Genomic DNA, 16,186 nt, shown 5'->3' on the forward strand with positions numbered 1-16,186 from the left:
CATTTTAAAACTCAATTTCTTTATCAATGTAAACTTTGACAGATTTAATTTGATGTCCCAGAAAATTTTCAATTTTAAAACTGTAGTCATTAGGGTCAGGTGACAGTTTTCTCTATTTTTTAGACTAAATTTTTTCAATTTGAATTTTGGCAGATATCATTTGACGTCTGAGATAATGTTCACTGTAAAAACTGCATTATTTGGGGTCAGGTGACTGTTTTCATGATTTTCAAACACAATTTGAATTTCGACAGTTTGACAGAGTTGAGCCCTATCAGGTGTTTGTGATTCCAAAGCCAGTATGTCATTAATGATTGGTATCATCTGCAATTTATTCTGACATTTTAAATGCATCAAAATTAGAAATGATAAAAATAAGAAAACGTAATGAATATGATCTAGCAAATAATAACTAACGTCAACCGGGCTGGAAATGTCAAAGGCAAGATTGTTACTTTTAAAGTAATCGGGACTTTCTAAATGTTGATACAGAGTTTAATAGTAAACTAAGTTAACACACAAGCCTGTGACATCCAATTGTTCCATGTCTTTTTCCAAGTTTATTTATTTGAGGTAGCAAATTATTCGAAATCAATTTCGGTAATTGTGTGAACGTGGTTTTCAAAGATTCCCTAATAAAAAAGAAGTAGAAGTGGAGCCTGGAAACCAATCGATCCTCATCATCAAACTTTTCCTGCCGGAAAATCACTTGTGATGGAATCAAAACAACCAGAACCAAATTATTTTATGATCGAGTAGAGGAAGTCCGGAAAATCGTAAAGTTTTCCCAGCGTCGCGTCAACCAGTAAAGTTTAATGAAAAATCCACTTGCAAGACTGGAATAACACTAGACGGTATGGTGGCTCTCTCGATACGCTCTATCGTCAATCCAGTGACGGCGTTAATAACGATATTCCTTTCTCTTGTATCGGGGATCGTTCGAGATTTCTTTTGTGGCGCCCATGGTGGGTTGAACATGGAGCAGTAGCAAATTTAGATTGGCTCCTGGCTAAATATTTTCCTTGGTAACAGGCGGCAGATTAAAGTTTGTGCAGGACTCGCTGAAAGCTGAGATGGATTTGTTATTCAGGCCCGAGAATTGAGTTTAAAGGAGGTTTCGTTATCGCTCAACTCTGTTTATTCTCGTCATACGTACGAAATTTTTTTTGGAAGTACTGCTGTGTTTTGAGGTTTTGAGGCGTAATCTAATTTGCTTGGTTGAAAAAATGAGTCTGGAGTCCTGTGAAAAGAACCTCAAAAAGTTAATATGTGGCCAGGAAATGTTGCAGAATATATCATAGGTTCGTTCCGTATTGCTATGAAATACTGTGGTGCCAACTTTAACAAACTTATAATGTGATTTAGTAAATCAACAAGTTTTTGCGAAAATGTGGTAGTTCCTGCAGAAATAGAAGCTTTCAAACAGTTTCTTGCAGCTTACAAACACCAAAGTGTCACAAGTGTCATTCAAACTGACTTCTGAGTCTGGAAAGTATTACAAGAGGTTCTCAAACAGTGCTTGCAGGTCACAAACACCAAAATGGCATTAGTAGATTCTGATTCTTTAAAATGTCACCAAGTGAAAACTGATTTCAGTAGCTTGGATTCTTAAGGTTGAGAGAAAAAAACAGTTTACATTACATCCGCATTAAACTCTTCCATATACAGTGTGTTCATGGAGGGCCACTATGAGGAAAGTTGCGCAATCATGGCCTTAATAAAATGGCACTGAGGCAGGCCAAAGATCTCCTCGGCAATTTTAACCGAGCAAGATCGAAGACACTGATTAACCTCAGCAAAATTAGTCTCAAGCTATTAACGGGGTTTACCAGAAGCACCCCACCACATCTTGCTGGAGTGTTATGCTGTACGCCACAGAAGATTAAACACACTGGGATTCTACCAGCTGGCTGTGGAAGAAATACCTCGAACAGACCCACTCAAGATCCTGAAATTCCTAAAGGAACTAAATCTTGAGGGGCTGCTATGAACAAGGAAACCTTGAGATAGCAGAAGAAGATGGGGTACAATAGATCTAAGCAGGTCGCAGTACATCTGTCACCATCCACACCTACTATACCATAGCAGGGGTTGTTGCATTTGTAACTTATTTCTCTACTGAAGCAATGAACAATTTCCGTATGTATCCGTATATATTTTTACGTATAACTTAGTAAGTAATTTACGTAAGATAACACAAAAATAAATTTGTCATCCGTTTGACAGTCAAGATGTTTCTGATAGTCCGAAAACCAAAAACACAATTGTGAGATATGTGGAGTGTTCTTTTTCTTCTAATTTTGAGCTGTAAAACTTAAGATCACGTTGAACCGATTTTAATTAAATTAATTTAAGCGCCCGTCAACAGAAATCTCCTCTCAAGAGACGGCAATATCTCGGCCCCAACCCTTCCCCGAGTCTCGACGGCTCTTATTAATTGCAGGGGCGGCTTACCAGTGAATTATTTACTAATTAGACAACAAGAAGGCTATAATTTCAGACCTTTGAGAGGGAATTTAGAAAGTTTCGTGTGTGCACCTGGACGGAATTTTAGGCAAAATTGGACGGAGCCGCCTATGGAAAAGCGGATTGCTCGTTGCTTTCAGCAACATATCCAATACTGAAAACGTGAGACAGTTGCAAAACAAGTTAGAAATGGCGACCGGTGCCGTTGGGAAATCTCCAATCTCGGGCAAAGCAAGTCTTGATTTATTAAAAAAAATCTTGAGGAATTATTTTTTGTTGCCTTTTAAAACAGAGACGTGCATATTTTGTAAATTATTTTTCTGGAACGCTCACAAGTGCTAAATCAGAGTATTTTATATTTAAGACTGTAATAAAAATTTCCTTTCCAAACACGTTTAAAACTGTCGGTAATAACTGCAGGTATTCACAGCTTTTTTGATAAATCTTCCTATTAATAACTCACACTAATCACAATCATAATCGTCGAGCAACCATAGTTAATTTAGTCCTACCACAGTGCTAGCACGCTTACTTATTATTTGACAGACAATTTCTCCCTTGACATCAAATCTGCTAATATATCCGCCCTCTGAAGGGTTGATTGATGTAGGAAAGTGTGCCCGCGCGGTATTTCTGAGCTCGTACTTTGGTGTAGGTTATAAATTATCTCAATTTTCTGACAAAATGAATTTTAATATTATTATCAAGGTAACATTGTAAAGTGTCCTTTTAAAGTATTGTTCTTACTGGCAAATTATTGTCAGTCACTATTAAACAAACACTAGTGTAAATTTCTATTTTAATTAACTCGAATGTATTATAAATAAATGATTTCTACTAACTCATTTGTGATTGTCTTGACGACTTTAAAAAGAAAACTAGAAGTTTTACTTACCAGTGTGAATGTACGTATGTTTCTTCATATCCGATTTCTGGTGGAAACGTTTGCCACAATATTGGCATGGATAAGGTCGAGTATCTGAATGGATAAGGAGATGTGTAGATAAAGTGGATGATCGCTTAAAAGTTTTTCCACACTGCTTGCATTCAAAAACTTTTTCAACGTTGTGTACAGCTCTGAAAGAAATGAAAATATTTCTTTAATTACTTAGTGTGTAGCAGTTTTTGAGGTTCTATCCAGAGGAAAACAAATTAAAAGTTTGTCACATGTTTGTTCAATACTTCATTCATTGATGAGACAGCTTTGAAAATGATGGCAAACACAAAGTGAAAAACTTTATATGTCAAACTCTTTTCCACACTATTCCAGCAAAAGTTCTAAGAACGATACTTTGTAAGTAATTTGGTTATCAAATAGTAAAAGCTTACCTATGCTGGCTTAAGCTAATTTCATGTCCAAAAGTTTTATTACACAATTCGCAGGCAAACGGTCTTTTTCCGTTATGCGACCTTCTGGCATGAACCTCCAGTCCATGAGGGGTAGAGAACATTTTTTCGCACTTAATGCAGGAGTAGACGTCTCCTGTGCAAAAACACAATAATTAAGGTTGCAATGTATGAAATAAAGACCAAAAGCTTACGCACCTAATGGCATCATGCCTGGTCTCATCAGTAAATGGTGATGGTGTGGATGAATAGCACTAGGATTGCTCATAAAGTGTCGCAATCGGTAGATTTCCTCAGCTGAAGGACCAGGGGCGTACTGAGCTTGATTCCCACTGGCCATAGCTGCAGCCATTGCACTGAAGTATAGTTGGGTATGGTTTGACAGAAAGTTTCTTTCTTCCCCTTCTTTGGGCTGATAGAGGCCTGGTGTGAATATTGATGGATAGACTAGACCTCGTGAAAGCATGCTAGCATTGTTGTACTCCTGAGTGTTTTTACTTTGTACAGACTGAGCGTCTTTAACTAAGTCAACTAAAGGTGGGTACAGATATGAACGCGTCACCGAAATTGTCTCTTGGTAGCAGGGCGCAGACTTGGAATGTTTTTTAGGGTTATCTGGTCTCAGAAGCGCCGTGACCGAAAACGCTTCACTTTTCTTCAAGCTAGGAGATTCGGTTTTTTTAACGTCCGTTGCCGATGAAGGCCTTGGTGAATTTCTAAAATAATTAAATTCATAACATCTAATTTAAGAAAGCTAGTACAAACGAAACTAACCTGGGAGATGGGCTGTTTGTCCTGGAATGCGCAGGCGAATCCACTTCCAATTCAGGGCTGGTACTTGGCGAAGGTCTAGAAGGAGAATGGTCCCAGTTGAGGTCGTTTCGAGGGGAAGTTTGTTCGTCGCCACTGTAGTAATTGGTTGCATCTTCCTTTCGACAATATTTAATATTGTTGTTGTTAATGTGTTCATCTTCATCATCAGATTTTGATACTAGACGGTTGATTCCAAATGAAATTGGTTCTGAAAACAAAAACAAAATGTTCCCACATCCTAACTATCAAATAATATGAATGATAATGATAAGTATGGGCATTTTTAAATTGAACATCATCGGTTCCAAACATTAACTGTTACACTTTTCTACAATTTCAATAAGCTTTAGAGAAAATAGACTGTACACTTCGACCAGAGCAAGGAACCCCCCTGTGATATTGTGTCCTTTATGTATAGTATGCAGCAAATCAAACAAAAAATAGGATGACGTAACAATGTAACAAAACAAATGTCAAAACATTTACCTAAAAGAGGAAAAAGAGTTGTTAAACAAATCGGAAGAAGAGTTGGAGAGGACGATCGAAGAGCTAGAACGAGGATATAGAGCTAGAATAATAAGGCCGCAACTAAGAAAACCAAAAGAGCAGAAACAAGGAAAAGTGATGTTGTGTCAATTGAGGTAAAAGACGCCTATCATACCCCGAGTATTGTTGCCAGGGAACAGAAAAGAAAAGCAGTAGAAGAATAGAAAAAGTATAACTTGCGACTTTTGTTGACTTGGTAAATAATGATTAAGACTAGCAACTTAAGGGAGAGCTTAGAGTTTGAAGAAATTGAGAGAGTGATTGAGAAAAAGGATAGAGAAAGTAAAAAGTTTAGGAATGATTTGATGAGTTAGGATGTGTTTGTGGGGAGACTATACTGATTTAAAGGATGTAGACTAGACTCTGTATAAATTTGAGGAAAGCAGAAAAACGTCAAGTAATTAGTTAAAAAAAGGAAACAAACAGGTAAAAAGACAGAATTAAAGCAGGAAAAAGGAAAATAAAAACAGATTAGAACAAAACAAGATGCTCATTCGGAAGAGGGATCGTTATCCAAGGAGGAAATGGGGGAACAGAGTAGGAGCGAATGGACTATAGTAGGGCCTTGTAGGGATAAGAAGTGGTATCATAAATCTGCACAGACGCATAAGGAGTGTAAATGTGAGGGTACTAATTGTAAATACCTTCTGTAAAAGGACGAGGGTAAACACAGGAGAGAAAGACGTAACAATGCAGTCGACAAGGGCTGTGTACAAGAAAAAAATAGAGCACAAGATTGGAAATATTTGTTACTAATGGATCTCGAGGCTTTACAGGTTTTGTGCAGAAGGAAAGAGACGATGGATGCCAGTATATGTGGAACAGAATGGCATAGCGGTGTGTTTCTGACGGGACCTTTCAAAAGAAATCATGAATGGAAAGGCTTTAAAGGATATGGGAGATTAAAAGGTCAGGCATTCATCTGGATGGCAGAAAAACTTAAGGTATGGCTGATAGAGAGTGAAATAGTTGAAAATATAGTTCTTGGTGTTAGAGTGAGAAGAGACTGTGTTTGAAGCTTTTGCAGTTAACGTCAAACCAAACCAAAAGCAAAGGGGATGTATGGAGCAACATTGAAGGTTCCAGGCTACTGGCAGTGGATCTCAATGCAAAGAATGAAGCATGGGGAAGGAAAGTAACGGATGCGCGAGCGCTGAAATTAATGGATATACCCAAAATATATGAGTGGCAGTTAGTGAATAAAGACAGTCAGAAAGGGCAGGAAATTATAGAGGAACTAGCGACCTCAAACTCGTGGGTAACTTGAGGTAGAAAGGTGGGTGGGATAGACAACTTTTTGAAGGTTTATATTTTTTGCATCTGAATGGAGATGAGGAGCGTCAATGAGAGGATTTTGATGGAAAAGGAGATTGGAAATTTGAAGAAATACAACACAGCGTGTGAGGATGACGGGATACCGAACAAATGTGTTAAACATATGTGGAAACTTAGAGATGATTGAGAGATGACTTTGAACTTCGTAAAGAATGAGGTGAAGATGATGGTGAAGAGAGGTAGGAAAAGTGGAGAGCCTGGACGCGTAGGCCCTCAGGTTATGGTAAGTTAGGGTTCGTTTATGTTAAGTTGCTTTGCAGAATATATCTTTTCGGGGGCACGCCTTTGTAGCACTTGGTGGCGGCGCGCTTGCCAAATTCAAGGTAAGTAAGAAGGGAGATGAGAGAGAACAGAGTGATTTAGGCGCTAATATCAAGAGTGGAAGGAAGAATGAAAAATGGTTTGGTACAAATAAAAATGGTTAAAAATATGATAGATGGTTCATAGATGGAGGTCTCGAACTGTCAAATAAAATGAGAACTGTCTAATTATAGGAGGTCGAATAGGATTGGGGAGGTAGGAACTCGTATTCTGTAGTCTATCCATTATATCGTCTCTGTAATGCACACATTACTAAGCTAAACAAACAAGACCCCCGCACTAAATTCATTATCTATTTTATAAGATTATTTATAGTAATATTATCTTATTAATCAGCCTGCGCTATATTTCTAAAAGAAACATTAAGGTTACATTTTTGTGACATTCGATTAATTACGGGGCCTTCCAAATCAAACAAGCCGCAATTTACGCCTTTATAAACTAGCACATAATTACAATCAAACACTTCGTTATTACCCGAAACCGGTAATATTTTCATTTGCCATAAAAGTGATTAATGAACGCTGTCGGTCGGCGTTGCCTCTATTTACTTATCAATTTTCAATTATTCCATTTTGATTGATTATATTTACTCAGCTCCTTTATTGGTCGTTGGTTAGTATATTGCATGGGCCAGGCCTAATTTAAACGTACTATACGATGGAGGGTCAATTAAAATCACCTATGTATATTATAATCGCGTTTTTGTTTTAAAATTGTTATACAGTGTGTTTCAGATTTTTGCAGAAAAATAGGAGATTCTATTGCGCCCACCATCATAGGTAAAATGTACAGTTAATGATGACAAATTGACAACTTGATTTTTTATTCTTAAAAGTTTTTTGACTTTATAGTCCATTAAATTAAACTCCGTTGTTACCAATTACATATTAGTTTTTTTACGCAATACACAGTGGTTCAATTGCTCTGGACCACTATTGTCATTCTCAAATAGAATGTGGAGGCTTTTAAACCGTAACAGTTGCCACTTTGGTCAAATTGGAATTTTGAAACACTGTTGCCAACTTTTGTTCAGTATCCAAAATATTGAAAATAAAAATCAAATTTTGCCGCAAACGTTTCTCTGAAAAGCAGAAAAATTGTTGGAAACAGTTTTACTTAAATATTGTATTAGATTTATAGCTTTACACAATTAACTTAAATCTACCAAAAAGCGCACAAAACAAAACATCATGGGAAAGTTCAAAAAAATATAAAGTAATCAAAAAATATACAGGATGTTCTATTGAAAATGTATCATCTTAGTACTTTTTTCTCCTTTGCCATGGTCTTTTGTTTTATTTAATGACAATTTAGGAGAAACCTTATAACTTTTGTAGTAACAGTTTTTTCCTACCTGTAAACATAAAGGCGTCACAAGCTGTCTAAAAACAGTGTTTCCAGGATAAGGAGGGCCACTATAGGAATCTTGAAAACGGTTAGAGATACAATTTTGGTTAAATAGGAAAAATATTGCGTAATCATGAGCTTAATAAAATGGCGTTTGATAACGTCAGAAATTTATCGTCTTGTCTACTATTATTGATGAGGATTGGATTAAACTATGTTTTAATTATCATAGTTTTCTATTCCTCTAAGTTTTCTTTAGTTTGGCAACGTCGAGCTGCTTTACTATAACTCATTTTAACCTCTTTTTTTTTAAATTGTCAAAAAGAGTCGATATTCTTGTTTGCTTAACAAAATTTAAAGTTTGGTAAGGTTACACTACTTCTCAGTTTAGCTTTGCCATCCCAAAATTAGCATTCTTATCATAAAACCATCGGTTTTGTATAGAAATTGAAAAAACTATACATGTCCCTTTCAAAAACATTTGCAAAATATTTTAAATGACTTTTATATAACATATTATATTATAATTATATGACAGGATAAAAACAGACGGAGAGGTGTACTACTCTTTTTGTCAAATTGTAGTAATTTTTACTTAAAAAATATATTCAAGATTGATCTTTTTTGATTGCGCCAAAATTCAAAAGTACCGTTTAGCCGCTAGAGGGCGTCAAATTTAAAATCATTTCAACCGCTTTTTTAAAGTACTTTTGTAAAATTTTCAGTTTGCGAGCTGAAACTTAGAAATGGGTAACTCTTCCACTTTTTGCGTCTATATTATTTTGTCATAAATTGAGTAGATTTTAGCCTCAGTCTTAAAAACTCGGGCAAGGGTATTCCACCAGAAAAAACAGTGGTTTTAGTGAAGTTGCCACTATTTTTGAGGAAAATTGGCAGTTTTACAACGCCGTACTAAATTTTCACAGTTACAGCTCAAACTTTTGTCTAATTTAACTGAACTTGTACTACTGTGTTGTCATTTCAATACGACCAATTATATTATTGCCTCAAGAGATGGCTCAAAATTCAGGTCTCAAATAAAATCAATTGTCTGAAAGAGGCAATTAATTTAATCGTGGGGTCAGCGGCCAGGGGGCGCCACTTCGTGGGGGGTCCACTTGATTGAGTTTGAGTCGCTCTTGTCTACCAGCCCGGAAATTCTTATTAGGAGCTCCGAGAACCCTGGATTATGTCGGGATTTATATTGAATGAAATTGTTTTGTTTGCTTTTGTTTTGCGCTCTCTTTATCTACACCGAGGCAATTAATACGTAAAATAATTATTATTAGCCAGTGCCAACTGTCACACGCGCAAATATGGAAAATCGCTTCAATTTGGATTTTGTCCCAATCCCGTCGGGGTTTTGTTTGTTCAGGTCTTTTGCACCGATCGATATTAACCCTGCACGAATCGGACTCTTTGTTGTCATTATTACGGAATATTTATTTTTGTTCGGAAAGCCGCATTTTTGATCAGCAATTTGCTACACGGATCACGTGTATATCACAAAAAAATACACATGGCTTATCTAGAAATATGGAATATTTGATTTGTTTACTAAAGTTTGTCCCCACGGAGTGAGGTTTATGACTTGTTTGCCTAATTTTTTGGTTCGGATACGAGAAACTTTGTATAACAACATCAAGGTGTGTTGATTGGGACAGAATTATATTATTAGATTAGTTTATTGGATAATATACATACATATTGTATCTGCTTCTACTTCCACAACAGTTGCAAAAGCTGCACGAGAAGACATCCGAATAACACACTTGAAAAGCAACTAAAATTTAACTAAAATTTTGAACAGAACTCACTATTTAGGACTTACAGTTTTTGTCAATGCAATTTTACTAACGTTTTCAAGAGTTTCAACTTTCTCATGGTAAGTCATACACCACGAATTTCTTGATTAATTTACAGGTATATTTTTCTTAAGCATGTCAAAACCTGCAAAAATGTGTAATTTAATTTTTGCAGGAAAGTGCCTTGCGAGGTTTTTAGGCAAAGGTCGTGATAATGAGAAAAATATCACCAAATCCCTGTCGATCAGGTCGTCACTAATTATGTTGTGTTATATTACCAGAAACCAACAATTTTTATATTTATTATAGTCATAACAAAAATGTTAATAAAACTTTTAACATTTTTTACTTTTAATTGTTTGCGTTGCTATTTCAATAAGCAGTTAGGATATTAGAGGCGTAGGTTTTTCTAGAGAGTTAAAAAGACCAGTTTAACAGGCTGTTAAAAATAGTACTTCTACTACTTTTTGTGTAAGACGAAGGAATTCTGGCTTTACTGGAATTATCACAAACAATGACAACGCCGCTTTTGCAAATTTGCTGTTGTAGCAGTGGTATAATGGGCCTATCCCACATATCATAAATTTTTGTTTTAATGACTGGAATCGAAAGAATAGGATCAAAAAACTAATTTTTCATATTCTTGAAGAAAAAATTATGGTCGTAAATGTTCCTACATTAGTTTGAATTTGTCCATTAAATTTAAAAGATCTGTTTTGGCGCGCATGTGACGTACATAATTCTGGCGATTTTATTGGCTATTGCACGCCAACTGTTTCACTTCTTGTCGCTGATTGGTTGATAGTGTAGTACGTCACTGGCGGCGGGCGTTTGAAACATGAGATTAATGTAGTTTTTATCATCATTTTTTTTCTATTTAGACTTAATATTTTTGAAAACAAAAAAATACGGGTATAATATTTTCAATTCGTCTTTGTAGTTATGAAATAAAAAAAAATTGTGGGACAGGCCCATTTGGACGTGTTTGCTTGGTTATTATTTAATAGTGCAGATTTGTCTGATACTAAGTGGGTTAGAGCTTAGATCCGTTATAATAATTACATGGTTGTGATTGTAATTCTTATTCTAGTTTTTACTTTGTTGAACCAAATAGCACTATAATATAAACAGCTATTACATTTAGTCCATCTGGTTTTCTTTTGTTATTTTGGCTTCAATCTTTACAATCCAAACAACCTGCTACAAAGCATTTAGTTTTGTAGCTTGCTGTAATACTGTATTTTGACATTGATTAAAAAAATTGATAAAAAGAGACATACGTAGTTGTAGTTGTAACGGTTAGAAGACTATACCGAAAAATCAGGTGTGCCACTTTTTTTGAAACAGATTGTACTCTTTAAAAGAATGTTTACTAAACACTTTTCAATGTTTGTAAAAAGTCTTATCCTTTATAGAGACAGCGGTATTTGCCCTTTGTGGCGTGCGCGATTGACATCAGCCGTGCCCAAGGTATTAAGTCAACATTGCACCACCCCTTGCTTCCTATTGAGGGGGTGTTTTACCCCACGGATTAATCCTGAGCGTCGCCGAAGTTTCTACCCTTTTATTTTCAACGTTTTAAGTTGAGCTGGCCAATTTTAAGATTTGCATTATCCTCCATTCAATATGTAAATTGTTCCGTAAACGGAGCAATTTTCAGATTATCCGATCCTGATGTTCAATATCCTCATTCTGCTTAACGAGGTAATAAGGCCTATTTGCACCCGTTTCCAGCTAGGGATTTAAGAAGGCTTAACTGATGACAGCGAGTGCTCAAAGGGTGAAAATCTGCAGGAAGTGACCCGAAAAATGGGGTATTGTTTAAAAATGTCGTGTTTTTTGCCATATGCGGTTATCTGGATTTATAAACAGTGTGGCCAAAATAATGCAGTCTGTATTATGCCATTTTAGATCTTGCAACACTGGCAAAGCCAACTGACACCTGTCAAAAACAGTCACGTGACTTTAAAATGTAATTCAAATGTTGGTCATTTGGTAAATTAAATTTAGACAGTTGTAAAAGCTGAAATTTTAAAATACACGTTGCGTGACATTAATAAAATAATTTGGAGCTTGCAACACTGTAAATGCCAGTTGACACCTGCCAAAAGCAGTCACGTGACCTTAAAAATGTAGTTTAAATGTTGAAAAATTGGTAAATTATTATAATAATTTGTAATGAATATTGTTTCAACTCAATATCATGTAAGAAAGATTTTACCATAATAATTACATGTGCCTATGCTGTTCTGTTCAATTTTCATTCAATTTTGTTAGATTAATACATTTTGAAATATACAGATATTGCTTCAAAATATTCTCAAGTGGCTTATAAATATCTCAAAATGCCTCGTAGTGCCTTGTAATACCTCACAATGCTTCGTAATAATGGAAGAGTGCCTCATAATACCTCGAGTGTGTACACCAAATTACTTCGGCGATCTACCCTTCGGAAAAAACAAAGCCGGTTTTAACAAACTTGGTGGAAAAAAGCTATTCTTGCGGTACAAGTAAATATACTATGAAGTATTGTTATCAACTGCCTACTTATTCTCTCATGTAACCACATAGCGTTCACCCTATATAAACGCAATGCTCAATTCGCTCCAAAATTTGTCATCGTTTTAACGATAACCTGGTTATCGATACTGAAATAAATAAATCAAGAGCAAATAAGGCTTATAATGTTGCTCTAACTATACCCGCATATAAAACAAACCAAACATCCGCGTAATTTGTCGCCCGTAAATCAATTTTTATCAAAACCGACCTGATCACTATAATCTCTGCAATATAAAAAGTGCCTAATTCTCTTGATCTAGACCGAATTCAGCTTTTATCAATAATTTTTGTTCCAGTAAGTCGGTTACCTTATCTAAAGGCGATCATAAATGCCTCATGCACGTTTCTAACGAAAATATTTTTCCGATTGACAGATTGGGATTCGATGGCTTATTAGGGCATTTAAGTATGTTTTCCTAGAAGAACTGCCTTTCTTTGATTTGTAATTTTGGTGTTGTTGACAAACGTACGCCATAAAACTGAAACAGTATATTTCTTAAGAAGTGTTAAAGGAAAGTCTTGATCACACCATATTTCAATATGCCCGAACGACGCAAAGCGGATATGTGCATAGGCAAGTGTGGACAAAACACTTTATGCAAGTTTTGTTATCAATAGGCAACAGGCTTTTTTTTGCAATACGATTATTTGCTACGTTATTTAGTTACTCACATACAAAACTGTTTCTGCGGTTAATTACAATAATTATAAAACACTTTAGCTAAATTATTTTATTATTTAGTTGGATTTAGACAATATAAAACATATTTTACAAGGCAATAAAAACCTTAAATAACAATAAAAAATAGTGAAAAAGAAGCAAAACTTTAAACTCTAAATAACATCACTTGAAAGAATCAAGTTTGTATTAAAACTAGACCGCTGTAACTGTCAAAATGGCGTAGTTACGAGCTGTCAAAGCTTGGCAGCAATTTAACGTTCTCCATGCAATAACTCCCTAACTATTAGCGTTTGCTACAACTCTCTAATAGGGGATTTGAAGAGGGTTTCAAGGGCTACACAATAGTCAAAACTAGACTCTTGTAACTATCAAAATGGCCAAATTATGAGTTGTCAAAATTTGACTGCTAATTAACGTTCTCCATCTGATAACTCCCCAAGTTTTAGATTTTGCGGCAACTTTCTCATGGAAGATTTAAACAGGATTTCATGGCTATATAGTGTTCAAATCTAGACTTGCGTATCTGTCAAAATGGCGGAATTACGAGGTGTCAAATCTAAGAGAGCAATGTTAGAGTTCTTCATGCAATAACTCTCTATTATTATTATATTTGGTATGGGTTAGAACGGGAAAGAATAGTAATTAAGATATCAAGGGCATTATAATATAGCATATATTATTTCCTATATTGAGCCCTGTCGGACATTAAAGGAAATAATAATGCATAGAAGAAAAACAGGCTAAAGCGGCAATGCAATAGACAGATAATTGTTTTGAATGTGACGTTGACTGTCTTTAATTGTCACATTTGGAACATTCAGTACATTTACCTGTAATAGACAGGTTGCGCCACTTTTTCGTAATATACCCGATTTCGTAATTATAACGGTTTTGGTGTTTTGGAAATTTCCATGCAGTGCATCCTTATCCTCAAAAACTCAATTTTTTTACAAACGGTTGTAAAAATAGTTATTTTCCTACTTGGGGGTGGAAAAGTGGACTTTTGCGCATTCATTTGAGGATGAGAGAGTGTACTTCTCGCTAAAAGAAATTCAAAAATCTTTATAATATACGGTCTATTTGAAAAAGTCAAATTTGACATCATAACTATAACGTTGATCGCCCTGTATATGCGAATTCTTCGTCCAAAAATGGACAATAAATGATATCAAATGATGGATCAATAACTGATTTGAACTCCAATTAATTTCGCTAAAACGCCATTAGAAAAATGATAAAAAATACTATAAAATGAGCCAAAAAACGCCTCTCTAGCTCCTCGCGTTACCGAGATATTAAATCTTAAAAAGTGCTTAAAAAAGACGCCTAATACCCCCTTCTTTAAATTTTTTTGAAAAATGAAAAATTTTAAAATGCTTTTTTTTTGTTTATTTCAGCTAATTTAAGGTTTTTAATTATAAATATGCCCTTTGCTGTGCATTGGAACCCTTATGGAGCAAAAAAAAAATTGAAAATTTTGACAAAAAATGGCATTTTTCGAATTTTTGAAAGGTTCAAAGTGGTTATTTTCCTTAATTTGAGGTCCTTTGGTATAAATATATCCTTTGCTGTGCATTAGAACCCTTATGGAGCAAAATAAAAATTTGCCAAAATTGCACTTTTGACAAAAATTGAATTTTTTGACTTTTTGAAAAATCGTAGCTCTTTTATTTAGACTCGTCGGAAATTCGTTCCTACGCCATTCGAAAAAGCATAAAAAATACTACAAAATGAGTTAAAAATCGCCTCTCTAGCTGCTCATGTTCCCGAGATATTGAATTTCAAAAAGTACCTAAAAAACCTCTCTAGTACCCCCCCCTTCTTTCAATTTTTTTGAAAAGTAAAAAATTTTAAAGTGCTTTTTTTGTGCTTATTTCACTTAATTTAAGGTTTTTTTGTATAAATATGCCCTTTGCTGTGCATTGAAACCCTTATGGAGCAAAAAAAAAAATTGAAAATTTTGACAAAAAATGGCATTTTTCGAATTTTTGAAAGGTTCAAAGTGGTTATTTTCCTTAATTTGAGGTCCTTTGGTATAAATATATCCTTTGCTGTGCATTAGAACCCTTATGGAGCAAAATAAAAATTTGCCAAAATTGCACTTTTGACAAAAATTGAATTTTTTGACTTTTTGAAAAATCATAGCTCTTTTATTTAGACTCGTAGGAAATTCGTTCCTACGCCATTCGAAAAAGCATAAAAAATACTACAAAATGAGTTAAAAATCGCCTCTCTAGCTCCTCATGTTCCCGAGATATTGAATTTCAAAAAGTACCTAAAAAACCTCTCTAGTACCCCCCCCTTCTTTCAATTTTTTTGAAAAGTAAAAAATTTTAAAGTGCTTTTTTTGTGCTTATTTCACTTAATTTAAGGTTTTTTTGTATAAATATGCCCTTTGCTGTGCATTGGAACCCTTATGGAGCAAAAAAAAAAAATTGAAAATTTTGACAAAAAATGGCATTTTTCGAATTTTTGAAAGGTTCAAAGTGGTTATTTTCCTTAATTTGAGGTCCTTTGGTATAAATATATCCTTTGCTGTGCATTAGAACCCTTATGGAGCAAAATAAAAATTTGCCAAAATTGCACTTTTGACAAAAATTGAATTTTTTGACTTTTTGAAAAATCGTAGCTCTTTTATTTAGACTCGTCGGAAATTCGTTCCTACGCCATTCGAAAAAGCATAAAAAATACTACAAAATGAGTTAAAAATCGCCTCTCTAGCTGCTCATGTTCCCGAGATATTGAATTTCAAAAAGTACCTAAAAAACCTCTCTAGTACCCCCCCCTTCTTTCAATTTTTTTGAAAAGTAAAAAATTTTAAAGTGCTTTTTTTGTGCTTATTTCACTTAATTTAAGGTTTTTTTGTATAAATATGCCCTTTGCTGTGCATTGGAACCCTTATGGAGCAAAAAAAAAATTGAAAATTTTGACAAAAAATGGCATTTTTCGAATTTTTGAA

General features: G+C 34.9%; 1 protein-coding gene across 2 annotated transcripts in view; it reads right to left on the reverse strand.

Moving 5' to 3' along the window:
* Positions 1 to 16,186, reverse strand: part of LOC145727867 (uncharacterized) — a 56,241-nt gene that overhangs the window by 19,403 nt on the left and 20,652 nt on the right. For both annotated transcript variants that reach the window (XM_081977713.1, XM_081977712.1), the window contains exons 3-6: positions 4,588 to 4,834; positions 4,012 to 4,529; positions 3,796 to 3,949; positions 3,362 to 3,543 (exon numbers count right to left, since the gene is read on the reverse strand). In XM_081977713.1, coding sequence (XP_081833839.1) covers positions 3,362 to 3,543; positions 3,796 to 3,949; positions 4,012 to 4,529; positions 4,588 to 4,834 — 1,101 coding nt within the window. The remainder of the gene's footprint in view (positions 1 to 3,361; positions 3,544 to 3,795; positions 3,950 to 4,011; positions 4,530 to 4,587; positions 4,835 to 16,186) is intronic.

Source organism: Ips typographus, linkage group LG4 (assembly GCF_016097725.1).
Source record: "Ips typographus isolate SLU linkage group LG4, UJ_Ityp_2.0, whole genome shotgun sequence".
NCBI classification, from domain to species: Eukaryota; Metazoa; Arthropoda; class Insecta; order Coleoptera; family Curculionidae; genus Ips; species Ips typographus.